The 18,900-nt window shown below is 44.3% G+C and overlaps 1 protein-coding gene across 2 annotated transcripts in view; it reads right to left on the reverse strand.

Annotated features, from left to right (window-relative positions):
* The window catches only part of LOC129251499 (eukaryotic translation initiation factor 4E transporter), an 80,571-nt gene that overhangs the window by 17,279 nt on the left and 44,392 nt on the right, over positions 1–18,900 (reverse strand). For both annotated transcript variants that reach the window (XM_054890836.1, XM_054890835.1), the window contains exons 3-4: positions 3,014–4,080; positions 2,722–2,950 (exon numbers count right to left, since the gene is read on the reverse strand). In XM_054890836.1, the coding sequence (XP_054746811.1) occupies positions 2,722–2,950; positions 3,014–4,080 (1,296 nt within the window). The remainder of the gene's footprint in view (positions 1–2,721; positions 2,951–3,013; positions 4,081–18,900) is intronic.

An 18,900-nucleotide genomic window follows, 5' to 3' on the forward strand; every position in this document is an offset into this window, starting at 1 on the left:
GATTGATTTGAAGAAAAAATAATTTCTTTACAGACAAAATGAAAATGCTGCAGCAGATCTTACCCTGACCACTCCAAAGAAAATCTTTATACATGCTCATAACCAATTTGTAATTGTCGTGCTGAAGACGATACAATCCAGGAAAATTTTGAAAACGTTTTCTCTACACAGAGGAAGGTGTTAAAGATACAGCTTTTCAATAATTTGGAGAACTCAAATTCATTAAATTCAATCTTATAAAATTTTTGGTCAGTTCAATAGTCTACATTCTATATTTTAAATGTTTGGAAAAACACTTGGACCAGTTTGGTCATAGGGCAGAAAAGGGCGACAGCCTGCAACCTAACATCGCAGCAATACTAGAGAACATACTGCTGAAAGGGGACAGCTATTGGCAGAACAGATAGACGATTCGACGTTCAGTTCAGCACTGTAAACGACGACGCCCCCACTATGGTAGTGGGCAATTGCAGCAGCTCGCCTGACATAAAAATTGCTAGCGCTGGCCTGATAAATAGCATAACCTGGCGACCTATGCTATCGCTTGCATCAGACCACTTGCCCATTATCATCTCGATCGAGAAACCTGCCGACTTTGCTTCCGCGGATCACCGGTCATACATCAACTTCAACAAAGCTGATTGGACCAGATTCGCGGAATTTACTGAGGACATCTTCGCAGCCCTACCCACTCCCACCGATGTGCGCGCAGGCGAACGCGCCTTCCGCAAGGCGATCACAGCCGCCGCGGCTCGCTTCATACCTGCTGGACGGATCAGGGAATTACGTCCCAATTTCCCAGCTGAAGCAGCTGTTCTGGCGAACGAGCGTGACCACCTACCCAAGGCCGATCCCAGGGTTCCTCGCATAAAAGACCTCAATTCGGAGATCCGGCAACTGGTCACCCAACATAAGCGGACCAAATGGGTAGAGCGTCTGAAGTCCTGTAACTTCACCTCTGGTGTGAGTAAGCTCTGGTCCACCGTAAGGTCCCTGTCGAACCCGACGAAGCACAACGACAAGGTGGATATCGCCTTCAACGGTTTTACTTCGTCGGACCCGAAAAGATGCGTGAGCTATTTTAGCCGACTTTTTACACTGCATCCTCCGGAAGACAGAACCAAGCGTCGTGCCACCAGACGGTTGCACAAATTGACATACAACAGTGCACCGCTTGTTTCCACCAGTGACGAGATTCAGGGGTTCATCAAACACATGAAACCATCTAAAGCCATTGGCCCTGACGGACTAAACATGCTGATATTGAAAAAGCTGAGTCCACTGGGAGTGGAATTTCTCACCAAGGTCTTCAACCTGTCCATGGCCAATCTCATCATTCCTGATAAGTGGAAATTAGGGAGAGTGGTCCCACTGCTGAAGCCTGGGAAACCCGCCAACCAAGGGGAGTCTTATCGTCCGATAACTCTCCTTTCCCCAGTAGGGAAGACGCTTGAAGCCCTTCTACTCCCACTCCTCACTGAACACCTGACTCCAGCCCCACACCAGCATGGTTTCCGAAGAGTGCACAGCACCACCACGGCACTCACCGTCATAATCACCCAGGTAAACCGTGGACTAAACCAAAACCGTCACTTCGAGAGGACTGTCCTAGTAGCGTTGGACTTGAAGAAGGCTTTCGATACAGTCAGCCATGCCACGCTACTAGATGACATTTTATAGTCGAGACTCCCGCAAGGGCTGAAGAGGTGGACCGCGAACTACCTGAGTGGTCGTCACTCGTCGGTGATATTTCGAGACCAAACTTCAAAACAGAGAAAAATAAAGCAAGGTGTACCGCAGGGTTGTGTCCTTTCACCCTTGCTTTTTAATTTCTATATTTCGAAACTCCCCCAGCCACCAGAAGGAGTCTCCCTCGTCTCATACGCCGACGACTGCACGATAATGGCGTCGGGCAATGACATTGATGGCCTATGCTCCAAAGTAAAGGACTACCTCGCCCGCTTTTCTCGCTTCTTCACTGCGAGAAACTTAAAACTTTCTCCCACTAAATCCACGGCGACCCTTTTTACCACCTGGACAAAGGAGGTCAAGCTGCAACTTCAGGTGCACGTCGATGATACCCCAATACCGACGGTAAATAACCCCAGAATATTCGGAGTCACCTTTGACAGCTTGCTCTCCTTCTCAGCGCACACAACCGCTATTGCAACGAGAGTACAGAAACCCAACAAGGTCCTCAAGTCGCTCGCCGGCAGCACTTGGGGCAAAGACAAAGAAATGTTGCTGTCGACTTTCAAAGCAATAGACCGACCGGTTCTTAACTATGCCACGCCTGTCTGGTCGCCTGGAACCAGTGATACGCAGTGGACGAAGCTCCAGACCTGGAAGCGCCAAACATATGTCCGGCATGTGAAGGCACCCCGCACGACACTAACCACCTTTTCCCATGCCCCATAAAACCCACTCATCTAACACCTCTCTCCCTCTGGACCCAACCCATCGAAACAGCTAGTTTCCTGGGCCTACCGTTAGATGAGCTAGACGAAGATGACCGGTAATTACACTACACTGACAGGGCGAAGATACTGCTACAACAACGACAACAACATACTGCTGGCATGCTTTCCACGAACGACCATCATGTGTCAATACGATTCTATCTTTTTAAATGTTCTATAATAAGCTAATCCTCTATGCCAGCCACGAGTAATAAAAGTTAAATAAACAATAAATTTTTCGAAAAAAAAATTCAGTACGCACCTTTCTGTGGGTCCGGCAAAGTTGGCAGTTTGTTTAAAAATTCCATTAGAGTATTTGTTTCATTTTTAGCTTCACTCTTATCTTCAAGAAGTCCCAAAGTAATGTTATTGCCATTGTTGCCGCCCGACAATGATTGAGTGCCACTGGATCCATTTTTCTTTACAAACCAACGACTAAATCGTGAGCTACCCATTACTTCATTTTCATCCCCATTTGGATTATCTCCTCGCTAGATAAAAAATTTCATTGTCCTTAAATACTATTATTGTAAAATAATGTAAACAGAACTAACCATGAGCGAATGTTTAAGCGGATCAAGATTTGGATTTAGGAAGGCGTCAAAATTAAACTCCGAATCTTTCGTATTAACTCGTACGTTACTCGAACTATTTGGCGTTGCTGCGTTTTTTTCTTCCAAGAAATCAGGTATGACTACATCAATAGTTAATTTATTTTTTATATTTTTTTCTGAATTATTATGATTGTTGTTACTATCGCCATTGCGCTTAAAATTATTTTTTCCTTCTTCTTTATTCAGCGAATCCCCATGTTCGAAATTATTAGAGGGTTTTAATGAATTTGGAGATATATTTAAGCTGCGATTTACTGCTTTATCCTGGTCAAGCGATTCATGTAATTGTTCTTTCGAAGTAGACAAGGTACTACTTGCTCGCGATGATGAACTTTCAGTTATCTTTCGTGACGATGCTGATAATGTTGGTCGTTTGTTATTACCACTGATGTTGCCATTGTAATGATCGTCAGTTTCTTCAAATCCTCGCAATTCAATCGTATCATGTTGTGATGTTGGTCCACCACTAAACCATTCTGGCTCTTCATTTTTTTCGTTATATTGGTGATTGCGTCTATTACGGTTATGAGATGCAGTATGCTGGTTTGTGGATAATTCTGATCCGTACATATCTCTCCTTGTTATACTACTATGGACATTGGGTGATAGTGTGCTATTAACATGCTCATATTTATCACGAGAATTATCGTCACAACCTCCACCACGACGATCAAATGGTCGTCGTTCCGTATATCCATTACCTCCAGCAGTGCGATCATGAGTTCGATCAGAGTACCGACCACCACTTCGCGCCTGTCCTAAATGGGTTAATGGTAATGCGTCTTTCTCCGATATGGAAACAGAGTTCAGATTTAGGATTTTGTCTCTATCTTGAACAGTACGGTAGTCCCAGTTGACGTCGCGTGGAAGTAAGCGACCACTTCCGATTCGTCGTTCATGGGCAATACCAACGCTATTGTGACTGTGTCTGGAGGAACCTTGTGTAACAGGTGAAGATAAGCGGCCATTGTTTGACTGAAGCTCTTGTTCTCGGTCGCGATCATGATCTGCCAAATAGACAAATTATTCAATAATTGAATAAAAAAATAATTTTTTTTTTATTATATTTCACTAGATTCAAAATTCTGTACACGGGAAATAGCTTAAATCACCTAAGTGGCATTGCATACAAAATTCAAAAAAAACCTTTGTAAAATATAGGATTTTAATAAATATTATAAATTCGTTTTAATGTGATTTAAAAAAACTATTTCGCAGTTTTTTTAACAAAAAATTCAAAATTTGGCACTAAATCGTTGAACACATCGCAATGATGTGTTTCTAGCAGTTTCCATTTGACAAATTTTTTACTTACATTACAAATACTTAAAAGCATTTAGCAAATCGCATTTCAAATCATACGATTTGTAGAGCATGCGCGTTGATTCTTAATAAAGCTAAATATCTATTTTTTAACAAAAAATTCAAAATTTGACACTAAATCGTTGAACACGTCTTTATGATGTGTTTCTAGCAGTTTCCATTTGACAATTTTTTTACTTACATTACAAATACTTAAGCATTTAGCAAATCGCATTTCAAATCATACGATGTGCAGAGCATGCGCGTTGATTCTGAATACAGGTAAATATCTATCATTGATTCATTACGTGAATCAGCGTGTCTTCCCCAATACCTCCTACATCAGAAATTTTGTATATTTAAAGGGTAGCCTTTTAAACACTAGCCCTTTAAAGACGTGTTGTTATTACAGCATTTACAAAATCCTTCGAAAGGCGGTGAAAACATCAGTCTTCGTCGTGGATATAATTCAACGGTAAGCCCATCTAAAGGTAGACCCAGAAAACGTGTTGTTTCGACAAGTTGGGTCCAGAGAGAGATTGATGTTAGGAGAGTTGGTTTGATAGGGCATGTGAATTGGTAATTAGTGTCGTGCGGAGTGCCTTCACATGCTGGACATATATTGGGTAGTTCGGGGCTGATTCTGGAAAAGTAGAAGTTTAACCTACTACAATATCCAGATCGTAATTGGGCCAAAGTTACGGGGGTCTCACGAGGCAGCTGAAGCGTTTTGTCTGCAATAGGTGGTGGTTGGACTCCGATGGCGAAATTCAGAGGTCGGGAGTTTAGGAAGGTGGTAAGTGTCTACCGATGAATGTCGTTTACTGTTTGTCTGTTTACTGTCCGGTCTAGTATGATAGTTGTAAATATGTTTTGACCTGGATATCGTCGGACTAGTTGAAGAGATGCCTCATGAGGTGCCTGGGAGGTGATTCAGGCTCTAGGAAATGTCTGCAGGTGTGGTACCTTCGGTAGAGAGAGCAAACTATCAAAGATGACGCACAAAATTTTGGAGTTGTTTACTGTAGGTGCTGAAGTGACATCGACTTCCGAGCCTGTCCCATCAGCTTGGTTAAAGTTATCATATGACCGGTAATTCGCGGAAACAAAGCCAGCAAGTCTCTCAATCGAGAAGATAATGGGCAGATGACTTGAAGCCAATGATAGCATAAGTCGCCAGGTTATGCTATTTATCAGACCAGCGCTAGCAATTGTTATTGGGTGCAGAATGTCGAATCGTCTATCTACTCTGCCAAAAGCTCTTCCCTACGATCGTTTGGCAGCCTTAAGTGCCAAAACTCGTAGTGCACGTTAAAGTCACCTCCTACCAATCGGTTTTCACTTCTGATAATAGCACCATTTTCAGGGTGATATCCTGCCTGGCCGCAGGTGACAGGGGGTAAATGTATATTCAATATTTTGAGCTCGGCATCGTCTGACTGGACAACTATTCCGTGACATTCTAAGCTGCTGTCCCTGCGGTCGATGTCTTCATCGATGATACGATTCTGCATAGTGTGGTAGACTATGAGTGCTAGACGACCACCACTGTCTCGCTCGCGATCTTGCCCTCTCTGGTTTTCAGATAAGAGCTAGCATACAGTTTTGTTTCTTGGACCACAGCTATCGGAATTCTATGTCGGCTCATGACACCTGAACAAGGAAACGGAAAACTTACAGTTGAGCCCGCAACCGCTGCAAAGCGGAGAAGCGAGCAGATCACCACACAGACAGCCAGCGCTAAGAGGCAGCGAGCGCATCCCCCGCCTCCTTCCGTGTGGCTGAGGTAGCGGCAGGATATTCCTCCCCCAGTAGCCCCGCTGGATAGTAATGAACAGCAGACAAACTATTCGGAGGCTCTCAAAGACATCCATTTGGCAGTGCTGCCGAAGAAATATCTTTCGGAGACGCTAGGACAAGAAGACTTTACTATGCTTCAAGAGGCCATCATGGATGAGCTTTGCCGTCGGGCTGCTGAAGGCTCATAACGGCGGCTTAAAACAGGAGCGTGACTTAACCTGAGCATAGACAAGGACTCGTACGTAGCTGTTCAGCTCTGTCACCATGAAACCATGGAGGCAAAAGGCTACCGGGGATAAGGAAGCCCAGCCGGAACCAATGGTTACGGACGAGGGCAGATATCCGTCAGTCATAACGGTCCCTGAGTCTACCGTACCATCCACAGTGGAAGTCCCTATTGATGAAAGAAGACATAGCAAGAAAAGAAAAGACACAGCAACAATCATTCCCATGGCAGCCGGTTCTACGTTACCGGAATGACTCGGGTTTTTATCCCCGACCAAGGGCTGCCGCCCCAGTATACAAGCCCAGTCTACTGTACCGTATTTTACTCCAAATCTTTCGTCACAGGAGCAACTCATTGCAGCCAGTTTGCTCCAAATACTTCTCTTCCGGGCTGGCGTCAAACCCAACCCCGAACCTGCAGTATTCTACTGCTGCATTCGCCACAAACGGCTCCACCCGAACTCCACCTCGGTTAGGTGTAACCAGTGCAACGGGTGGTGCCATCTTAAGACCTGCTCAGGCCTTAAGACACACAGGGAGTGGTCCACAAGGTATGTGGCCACGTGTTGCTCCCGCTCACAGGCGGCCCCCGCCTCCACGGCTACACTGCCCTCAGTGCCGGCACATCACACTGCCGCCACTAACAACACCTCAACGGTCAGGAGCCAGTGCGGGGACAAACCAGCAGCTCTTGGACCCCCGCACAGTCTGCTCCATGGTTCAGACCGTAGTTCCTCGGAACTTGACAACTGTTCAATGCAATTCTTGCAGTGGCTGGTGCCATTTTCGGAGGTGCTCCGGCCTGCACACCACCCGTGAGTGGACACGCGACTACGTTGCCCCTGCTGCAGAGCTCTGCACCCGCAACCGCCACCCGTGGCGCGGCCCTCAAACAACATCAGGCCACTACCCATTTTGCGGAACGCACAGCAGGACCCACGCAGACAACATCATTCATCCCTCACCCCCCGAATTACGACGACACTCCCGCGAAGCTTCAAGCTTCTGCAATTGAACTGCAACGGACTCACGAGCAAGATTGACGAGATAGTCGACTTCATGAGTCGGTTCGGAATCAAGATAGCTGCGGTCCAGGACACAAAACTGCTCGCTAGCTCCCCCCTGATTACCAGGGACGGCTACAATGTGCACCGAAAGGACCGCGAGCGCGACAACGGTGGTGGCCTAGCGTTCATAGTACACCATTCAGTGCAGTATCGTATCATCGATGAAGGCATCGACCGCAGGGACAGCACCTTAGAACGTCAAGGTATAGCTGTCCGGTCAGGCGATGCCGAGCTCGAAATTTATAATATTTACATACCCCCTGTCACCTGCTGCCCAGCAGGATATCTCCCCGATATTGGTGCGCTCATCAGGGGAGAAAACCGATTGGTAGTAGGTGACTTTAACGCGCATCACGATCTTTGGCATTCAAGCCTGCCAAATGATCGTAGGGGACAGCTATTGGCACGGCAGATAGACGATTCGACGTTCAGCACTGTAAACGACGACGCCCCCACTAGGGTAGTGGGCAATTGTAGCAGCTCGCCTGATATAACAATTGCTAGCGCTGGCCTGATAAATAGCATAACCTGGCGACCTATGCTATCGCTTGCATCAGACCACTTGCCCATTATCATCTCGATCGAGAGACCTGTCGACTTTGTTTCCGCGGATCACCGGTCATACATCAACTTCAACAAAGCTGATTGGACCAGATTCGCGGAATTTACTGAGGACATCTTCGCAGCCCTACCCACTCCCGCCGATGTGCGCGCAGGCGAACGCGCCTTCCGCAAGGCGATCTCAGCCGCCGCGGCTCGCTTCATACCTGCTGGACGGATCAGGGAATTACGTCCCAATTTCCCAGCCGAAGCAGCCGTTATGGCAAACGAGCGTGACCGCCTACGCCAGGCCGATCCCGGGGATCCTCGTATAAAGGATCTCAATTCAGAGATCCGGCAACTGGTCACCCAACATAAGCGGACCAAATGGATAGAGCATCTGAAGTCCTGTAACTTCACCTCTGGTGTGAGCAAGCTCTGGTCCACCGTAAGGTCCCTGTCAAACCCGACGAAGCACAACGACAAGGTGGATATCACCTTCAACGGTCGTACTTCGTCGGACCCGAAGAGATGCGCGAGCTATTTTAGCCGGCAATTTGTACTGCATCCTCCGGTCGACAGATCTAAACGTTGTGCCACCAGACGGCTGCACAAACTGCCATACAACAGTGCACCGCTTGCTTTTACCAGTGACGAGGTTCAGAGGCGCCATCAAACACATGAAACCATCAAAAGCCATTGGCCCTGACGGACTAAACATGCTGATGTTGAAAAAGCTGAGTCCATTGGGAGTAGAATACCTCACAAAGGTCTTCAACATGTCCATGGCCAATCTCATCATTCCTGATAAGTGGAAATTAGGGAGAGTGGTCCCACTGCTGAAGCCTGGGAAACCCGCCAACCAAGGGGAGTCTTATCGTCCGATAACTCTCCTTTCCCCAGTAGGGAAGACGCTTGAAGCCCTTCTACTCCCACTCCTCACTGAACACCTGACTCCAGCCCCACACCAGCATGGTTTCCGTAGAGTGCACAGCACCACCACGGCACTCACCGTCATAATCACCCAGGTAAACCGTGGACTAAACCAAAACCGTCACTGCGAGAGGACTGTCCTAGTAGCGTTGGACCTACAAAAGGCTTTCGATACAGTCAGCCACGCCACGCTACTAGATGACATTTTACAGTCGACACTCCCGCCAGGGCTGAAGAGGTGGACCGCGAACTACCTGAGTGGTCGTCACTCGTCGGTGATATTTCGAGACCAAACTTCAAAACAGAGAAAAATAAAGCAAGGTGTACCGCAGGGTTGTGTCCTTTCACCCTTGCTTTTTAATTTCTATATTTCGAAACTCCCCCAGCCACCAGAAGGAGTCCTCCCTCGTCTCATACGCCGACGACTGCACGATAATGGCGTCGGGCAATGACATTGATGGCCTATGCTCCAAAGTAAACGACTACCTCGCCCGCCTTTCTCGCTTCTTCACTGCGAGAAACTTAAAACTTTCTCCCACTAAATCCACGGCGACCCTTTTTACCACCTGGACAAAGGAGGTCAAGCTGCAACTTCAGGTGCACGTCGATGATACCCCAATACCGACGGTTAAAAACCCCAGAATATTCGGAGTCACCTTTGACAGCTTGCTCTCCTTCTCAGCGCACACAACCGCTATTGCAACGAGAGTACAGAATCGCAACAAGGTCTTCAAGTCGCTCGCCGGCAGCACTTGGGGCAAAAACAAAGAAATGTTGCTGTCGACTTTCAAAGCAATAGGCCGACCGGTTCTTAACTATGCCGCGCCTATCTGGTCGCCTGGAACCAGTGATACGCAGTGGACGAAGCTCCAGACCTGCCAGAATACTGCCATCAGGACCGCGACAGGATGTCTCCTGATGTCCCCTATCCAACATTTGCATGACGAGGCTCACATGCTCCCTGTTAAGGAGCACAACAAAATGCTCGGCAAGCAGTTTCTGCTAGGGTGTTACCGTAGGCCTCACCCATGCAGACACCTGCTTGTGCCTGAGCCACAACCCAGGCACATCAGGAGACACTTCCTCAACTACGTGGACGAGATCCAGGACAAAACGGACAGACCACTCCAGGATCAGACAGTGTACAGACAGACAATTAACGACATTCATTGGGAGACCCTTACCACCTTGTTAAGCTCCCGACCCCCGAATGCCGTTATCGGAGTCCAACCACCACCTATTGCAGACGAAGAGCTCCAGCTTCCCCGAGAGTCCCGCGTAATCTTGGCACAATTACGTTCTGGATACTGTAGCAGGTTAAACTCCTACCTATCCAGAATCGACCCCGACATACTAAACATATGTCCAGCATGTGAAGGTACCCCGCACGACACTAACCACCTCTTCACATGCCCCTTCAAACCCACTCATCTAACACCTCTCTCCCTCTGGACCCAACCCGTCGAAACTGCCAGTTTCCTGGGCCTACCGTTAGATGAGCTAGACGAAGACGACCGGTAATTACACTACACTGACAGGGCGAAGATACTGCTACAACAACAATAAAAACAACAACACAGCAACAATCACACAACCCAATAGAGGAAATACATCGAAGAAAGTCACCAAGCACCTAAACAATTGATTAAAGAAAACGAATCTCTTCCAATCACGCTAGATACTTTAAATCAAAAGTGAAAGGTATGCATATAGGCTACGCAAATATATAAAATCAAATGAAAGGAAGAAACTAAATAGAAAGTATAAGTACATCCAAAAAACTTCTTATAAAACTCTAACAAAAAACAACCATCAATTAAAGATAAATCCCCCAACAAAACAACAAATACAAACATACTGGTAAGACATATGGTTAAATTAAAATAACATAATAATCATAACAAAAACAACATATGGATAAAACAAGAAAAGATGCACAGTACTATACCACCACAAAAAAACCTTATCATAAATATAGATAATTGGAAATATCCCTACATCCACAAAAAGTGGTAGACAGTACTAACATCAACACAAATAGACTATATAAATGTACATGGTGAACGATATGAAGTGTTACCTATTCAAAACACCATAACTTTTTTGTGTGAAATTAGTTTTTATTGACTTCAAAGACAAAAGGGTTCAAAAATGATTACAATTTTAACATATGTATATTCACTTTAGCTCGATATGACCACCTTTTGCCTTGACTATAGCCTTCAAACGGTCAACAAATGAGTTGCATGCTGCACGAATGTGATCTTAAGGTATTTTGTCCCATTCTCGTATAATCGCTTTTTTCAGCGCATCCATACTGGCATATTTTTTAGTCCTCACCTTACTCTCCAAACTGGACCAGATGGAATAGTCCATCGGATTTGCGTCTGGCGAATTCGAAAGCCATTGTGTGGACGAAATGAAGTGTGGAACATGATTTTTTAACCATTCTTGGTTCACACGAGCTTTATGAGACGGCGCCGAGTCCTGTTGAAAAGTCCATGGTCTACGACCGAACTGTTTGCATGTCCACGGCTCTAAAACAGCTTCTAAAACATTTTCCTGATAATAAGTCGCATTCACTTTGACACCATTGGCTCGATAAAAACGATTGGAGAGCGTCCATCAGAGGTCACTGCGGCCCAAACCATTACTTGCGATGGGAAATTGCTTGGAGTGGCCATACGTGGGTTTAGATTCTCGTATGAGCGTTCGGTCAGGTAAACACGATCGTTTTGAGTGTTTATGAACTCCTCAATTCGGAAATTTTTTTCATCAGAAAACACAATAGGAAATTCGCCACGTTCGTGCAAGCGCAACAACTCCTTTGCTCTTTCGCACCGAACTTTTTTTTGCTGGGGTAAAAGATCGTGTGCTTTTTGGAACTTGTAAGCCTTGACCTTGACCTCATTTTTCAATATGCGTTGAATGCTGTCTTGCCCTGTTTCAGTTCTTTGGCCATTTTTCTTCCACTTCGACGTGGATTTCGTTCAAGTCGAGCCTTCACTTTCCGAACAATTTCTGGCGTTGTTGCGGTTCTTTTTGGTCCACCTCCATGGCGTTTTGCAATGCCACCAGTATCATTGTAACATTTTTTAGTGCGACACACAAACTTTTTACCCACTTTGAGGTGACTGAGCTCACGAACATTGGCTGGTTTTGATTTTCCAGCCAAATATTACGCAATCACGCTATTACGTTTGAATTACATTACAGAAAAAAAAATTGAACAAAACTGAGACGCAAATGCTTTTGATGGCTTATAAACAATATATTGAACTGTCATTAGAACAATTTTGACGTTGATGTCATGAGCTGTTTTATAGATACAAGCAGTTGAAGTTGGTAACACTTCATATCGTTCACCCTGTATGTATATAATTGGCGCTTACACCCCTTTTAGTTGTTTAGCCGAGCTCCTCCTCCTATTTGTGACGTGCGTCTTGATATTCTACAAATGGAGGGATCTACATTTTTAAGCCGAGCTCGGACAGCAGGTCTTTTTTATGAAGAACTTTTTTGTGGCAGAAATAATCTTGGAGGTTTGCCGTTGCCTGCCAAGGGGTGGCCGCTCTTAAAAAAAAACTGTTTCTTCGTTTTCGTTTTTCACGGAGATTCGAACCAACGTACTTCGAAATTCGAATGGCAGTTACGCACCAACTCATTTAGCTACGGCGGCCGCACACAATAGACTGTTAAAAGTAATAAAAAATGAACTAAACCACACAAACACTTTACTATATTTTCTTACGTAGAAATAACATTCATTAAACCAAAGAATGATCATACTAATAATCCAAATTACAGACATATCACATGCTTAGCCAGTCTTTACAAGATTATCACATTATCACGTATACGTTGGGTACAACGTCTATTGGCGTAACTGAAACTGTTAATTTCAAAATGTCATAACTTTTTTTTTTTAAATCGTACAATAATTTTAAAAAATCAGTTTTAAAGCTAAAGAGTTGTACTATGCGACCTTTTCGTCGAAAATTGAAAAAAAAAAATTTTCTATTCCAAAAAAAATTATCAAAAATGGCTAAAATGGCCATTTTTTGACCTTTTAGGCTTCATTTACAAAAAATCCTGACGTGATGGAGCATTTTGAAGGTCAGATTCGTTTTCAGCGCATAAAAAACTACAAGAAACAAGTACAGCCATTCTAGAAACTGAAAAAAGTTAAATTTAACAATAATTATTGTTAATGGATAATAAAATAATTTTTTTACTAATTTTTAGTAAGAAAAACAAACGTGTGAAAAATCATACGTAACGGGTGATTTTTTAGCTATAATCTTTTTAAACAGTTAGTTTAAACAGCTGACGCACGTTTCGTGTTTTGTTTCACTGTCAAACATCTTCAGTTTGGTTCATAATTTAACCATGAATCGTCTTACAAACGAACAACGCTTGCAAATCATTGAATTTTATTATAAAAATGCGAGTTCTGTTAAGAAAGTTTATCGCGCGCTTCTTCCAATTTATGGTCAGTTTAATCGACCCACTGAAGCGGCTTTCGAGCTATTGTGACTAAATTTAGAACCAAATTTACATTATTGGACATCAAACCACCTACACGCTTACGTAGAGTGCGAACTGAAGAAAATATCGCAGCTGTATCTGCCAGTGTTAATGATGACCATCAATTATCGATTCGTCGCCGTTCGCAGTAATTGGGCCTCTGTAACTCAACAACGTGGAAAATTTTGCGAAAGGATTTAGGTGTGACGCCTTTCAAAATACAGCTGGTGCAAGAATTGAAGCCGAACGACCTACCGCAGTGCAGAATTTTTGGTGAATGGGCTCTTGGAAAGTTGGCCGAAGATCTACTTTTTTATCGAAAAATTGTGTTCAGCGACGAAGCTCATTTTTGGATCAATGGGTACGTAAATAAGCAGAATTGTCGATTTTGGAGTGAAGATCAGCCAGAAGAATTGCAAGAGCTACCAATGTATCCAGAAAAGGTCACAGTTTGGTGCGGTTTATGGGCTGGAGGTATCATTGGACCGTACTTCTTTAAAGATGCTGCGAATCGTAACGTAACTGTGAATGGTGAGCGCTACCGTGAAATGATAGCCAACTTTTTTTTTTTTGCCCAAAATGCAAGAGCTTGACTTGCATGACATGTGGTTTCAGCAAGACGATGCCACATGCCACACAGCACGCGTAACAATGGATTTGTGAAGAGGCGAGTTCGGTGAACATTTTATTGCACGTTCGAGACCTGTCAATTGGCCACCCAGATCGTGCGATATAACGCCTTTAGATAATTTTTTGTGGGGATATGTTAAAGCGCATGTCTATTCAGACAAGCCTGCTTCAATTAACGCATTGGAAGACAACATTAAAGCATTTATATGTGAGATACCGGCCGAACCTCATCATGTTGGTCTCCTTGCCGCGGGGATGAGGCTTAAGTGGTGATTTAACCCTCATATCATGAAGGCTAACTCACCACGAACTAAGAGGGAAGCTCCATATGGGGATTGGCCAGTTCGGCACTGAATGGCGATATAACGCCTTTAGATAATTTTTTTTGTGGGGATATGTTAAAGCTCATGTCTATTCAGACAAGCCTGCTTCAATTAACGCATTGGAAGACAACATTAAAGCATTTATATGTGAGATACCGGCCGAACCTCATCATGTTGGTCTCCTTGCCGCGGGGATGAGGCTTAAGTGGTGATTTAACCCTCATATCATGAAGGCTAACTCACCACGAACTAAGAGGGAAGCTCCATATGGGGATTGGATTGCCAGTTCGGCACTGAATGGCTAGCCAATCCCTATGAGGAGATCACCGCACCGACGTTCCCATCGTCCCTAACCCTGGTATCCCATCTTATCCTTTCCCTACTCCCCCCTAATCCAGGGTGTTATGCGTTACCGTGCCCACTGGATGGTTTGCAGCCTGGGGTATCCGGCTGTATTCTAACGGCGCCCTCCTGATACCGGGTCACCTCAGGAGGTAGAATGACCTTGCCATGGCAGAGGGGACTGCCATGGTCGACGTTTCCCCTTTCCCCCCTAAAAAGCTTAGTCCGCCCCGCTTGCCACGTCGAGCAGCGCGGACGATAATGAATGAAATATGCACAAAAAAACCGTAGCCTCGGATAAAGGCACACACAAAACGAGACCCAACCCTACAGGAAGGTCAGGTCTTTCGTCAGGAAAGACCACGCATACGAGCGGTGCCAAGCCTGTGGCTAAGCCAGGGCCTGGCTCTTACTCCGTCCCTTCAGAGATCGCCTCCACGGCAGCGCGGCCTACTACTGGTAGCCATCCCAACCCTGCCTCAAGACAAGTTGGTGATGACATCCCATCTACATCAGTAGTACGACTTAGTTATATCCCCAAGAAATGGGCGGAAGTAAAAGTGGTCTTCATTCCCAAAGCAGGAAAAACCACACATGCGAGATCGAAGGACTACAGGCCGATCAGCCTATCATCCTTCCTGTTAAAAACTTTAGAGCGATTGCTAGATGGGCACATCAAGGGGAAGATTGGCAACAAGCTATCACCTTACCAACATGCATACAGCAAAGGCAAATCAGTAGAGACGGCGCTTCACTCGCTGGTCGACACGATTGAGAAATCACTTCACTATAAGGAATACACCCTTGCTGTCTTTCTAGACATCGAGGGTGCTTTCAATAACATACACCCGGAAGCAATTACCAAATCGCTAACAGAAATGGGAGTAAACAGAGCGCTCGTTTCGCTCATAGAGCGTATGCTAGTCGGGCGGACGATTCGCGCAGATTTGGGTGAAACATCCATCAAGAAATTTCCGATCAGGGGCACACCGCAGGGTGGGGTAATCTCTCCACTTTTATGGAACCTGACCGTCAATAATCTCCTTCAGGAGCTAGATAAAATGGGAGGTAAGGTAATCTCATACGCAGATGATATTGTAATAGCAATCTCTGGCAAACACCTTCCAACTATATGTGATCTTCAACAAAGAGCTCTCAACAGACTATCACTATGGTGCAAGAGTCGAGGACTAGAAGTAAATCCGGGAAAAACGGAACTGATACTGTTTAGCAGGAAACACAAAACACCTGCTCTTCAACAAATTCTTACCCTTCAACAAACTTCTTAACCCCTTAAAGTAACAGAAAACGCTAAATACCTAGGACTTGTACTAGATAGGAAGCTAAATTGGGGACTCACAGTCGCAGACAGAGTACGCAAAGCTACGACGGCGCTATACTCCTGTGGAAGGCTCGTTGGGAAAAAATGGGGTTTGAAGCCCAGTATGATACACTGGCTGCACACAGCAGTAATTAGGCCAATTCTCTCCTACGGTATTGCAATATGGTGGAATGCCCTGGAGAAGGGCGTGAACATCGAAAGGGTTGACAGGGTCCAAAGACTTGCATCTGTTCTTATCACCGGTGCAATGTCAACCACACCGTCGAAAGCACTAAATGTGATACTAAACTTCCTTCCGGTAGACCTGCAGGCAAAGTACATGGCGCGCAGTGCAGCAATAAGGCTGAGCACTTTAAGTAAGTGGTGAAACACAATTTATGGCCACGGCAAAATCCTGGATGGCACGTTGGGACTTCCCAGACAGGTGGACTACACAATTCCGCCTACACTTGCCACTACAACGTTCGTGACCCTCCTACCCACGAGGGAAGAGTGGGAGCGTGACGTGGTAAGACAGGGCGAGTCCATCCATGTATACACAGATGGCTCAAAGCTCGATGGCAGGGTGGGCGGGGGTGTGTATTCCGAGCATCTGGGGATTTCCATCAGTTTTCGGCTCCCCAACTACTGTAGTGTCTTTCAGGCTGAACTGATGGCAATAATGAAAGCCGTGACACTGGTACAGTGTGATGCGATATCTGGTGATGATATCTACATTTTCACTGATAGCCAGGCGGCGATAAAATCCCTCACTAAACAGTCGACAACCTCTAAGGTAGCCATGAAATGCCGCACATCTCTTAACGAGATGGCTGAGTCATTTCACCTAACGATAGCATGGGTTCCTGGCCATTGCGACATAGAGGGGAACTGCAGAGCTGATGAACTTGCGAAAATCGGCACCAAACTGACTGATGAGCACATAGACACTGATATAGGTATACCCTTGCAAACATGTAGACTACATATCCACGAGGAAATCGTAAGAATAGCGAATGAAAGATGGCGAAACGAAGCCACTTGCAAAATAGCCCGACAGATGTGGCCGACTCTCAATGCTAAACGCACAGAACTTCTACTAAGGAGAGACAAACATAGTCTCAACATACTGACTTCAGTCATAACGGGGCACTGCCTAATTGGTAGGCACGCCCAGAGAATGGGTGTGCAAACACATGACTTCTGCAGAAGTTGTCTAGACGAGGAAGAGGAAGAGACGATTCCGCACCTTCTGTGCCATTGTCCTGCTCTATCCAGACGTAGACTCGCCAATTTGGGCAAACATTTCTTTAATGAATTAGAAGATCTCGGCTCTGTCGAAATTAAGGATCTAGCAAAATTTTTGAATAGTACACTGTGGTTTCAGGAGGGATAAGGGCTAGTTTCCCCATGCGGCATCACAATGGGCTACGAGCCTGAGTGTGTCCACAATGGACAACCGCTTCAACCTAACCTAACCTACCGGCCGAAACTTTGGAAAGAGTATGCCAAAATTGGACTAAGCGGATGGACCATTTGAAGCGCAGTCGCGGTCAACATTTGCATGAAATAATCTTCAAACATTAAATTATATGAATTGTAGGGGAAGTGGGGGATACTTGATCACGAGGGATACTTGATCAAATTACAGTTTTCACTAACCTATATTATTTAAATAAATATTAGGGAGGGATACTTGATCAAATTACAGTTTTCACTAACCTATATTATTTAAATATTATTTATTTGTAATTTGATCAAGTATCCCTCGTGATCAAGTATCCCCCACTTCCCCTACTATCGATTTAAATAAAAATTTCATGCATTTTTCTGAATTTTACGTGTGTTTGTTTATTAACTTTCCTATAGCTCTTAAAAAATCACACTTTATTTATTAAGTTTTCCGAATTTTCCGGCATGTGCACAATTATGCACATAAGGTCCCAAGTGTTGTCAACAAAGTAAAATAAAAATATTATAAGGCTTTAAACATTATGTGCATAATTCTGCACATGAGGTCCGAAGGGGTTAGCAAATGAACTAAAAGGATGTAGAAAGCAAAGTCAAGCTTGTAAAGAACAAGTAATAATAGACCAAATGGTCACACAACAAGCCATTTAAGAGCAACGAATCTACTTTACATACGATATATTGACTATAAAAAAAAAGGATCTAAAAAACACCACATAGCTGACTCTTAAAAGTGCTAAAAATATATAAAATACACTCGAAATATATACAATTTCTTAAAATAAATATGAAATACTGGACAACAAAAATACTTCTATAAACCCCATCCATGAGTACAATATAACAAAAGATACAATTAAAATAAAAACCGGAATATTTCAAGGAGATGCATTAAACGTGTTGTGGTTCTGTATTTGTCTGAATCCACTCTCAAACATACTCAATAAAACAAAATACGGAAACATATATAAATAATCAGTAACAAAACATTCACAAAATAAATCACTTATTATACGTCAAACACGTAATCAAATTGTGTGCAAAAAATCAACAAGAATTACAAATATTAATAAAAATAATTGAAAAACTTGCTATACACATAAAAATGGAATTCGGGATAGATAAATGGAAAACCTAATATATAGAACGCGAGCAATGGAGAGACAGAAACACAATAGAAAAACTTAACATTGAAACACTCCTAAACATGGAAGAAAATGAGTTTTATAAATACCTAAGTTTTAAACAAAAAATAAAAATAGACCATACAACAATAAAAAAGAATTAACGCCTGTATCTAGCGCGCATAAAAAAATCTTGAAAAGCTACCTTAACTCGAAAACCTTT

Source organism: Anastrepha obliqua, unplaced genomic scaffold, assembly GCF_027943255.1.
Source record: "Anastrepha obliqua isolate idAnaObli1 unplaced genomic scaffold, idAnaObli1_1.0 ptg000023l, whole genome shotgun sequence".
In the NCBI taxonomy this organism is placed as follows: Eukaryota; Metazoa; Arthropoda; class Insecta; order Diptera; family Tephritidae; genus Anastrepha; species Anastrepha obliqua.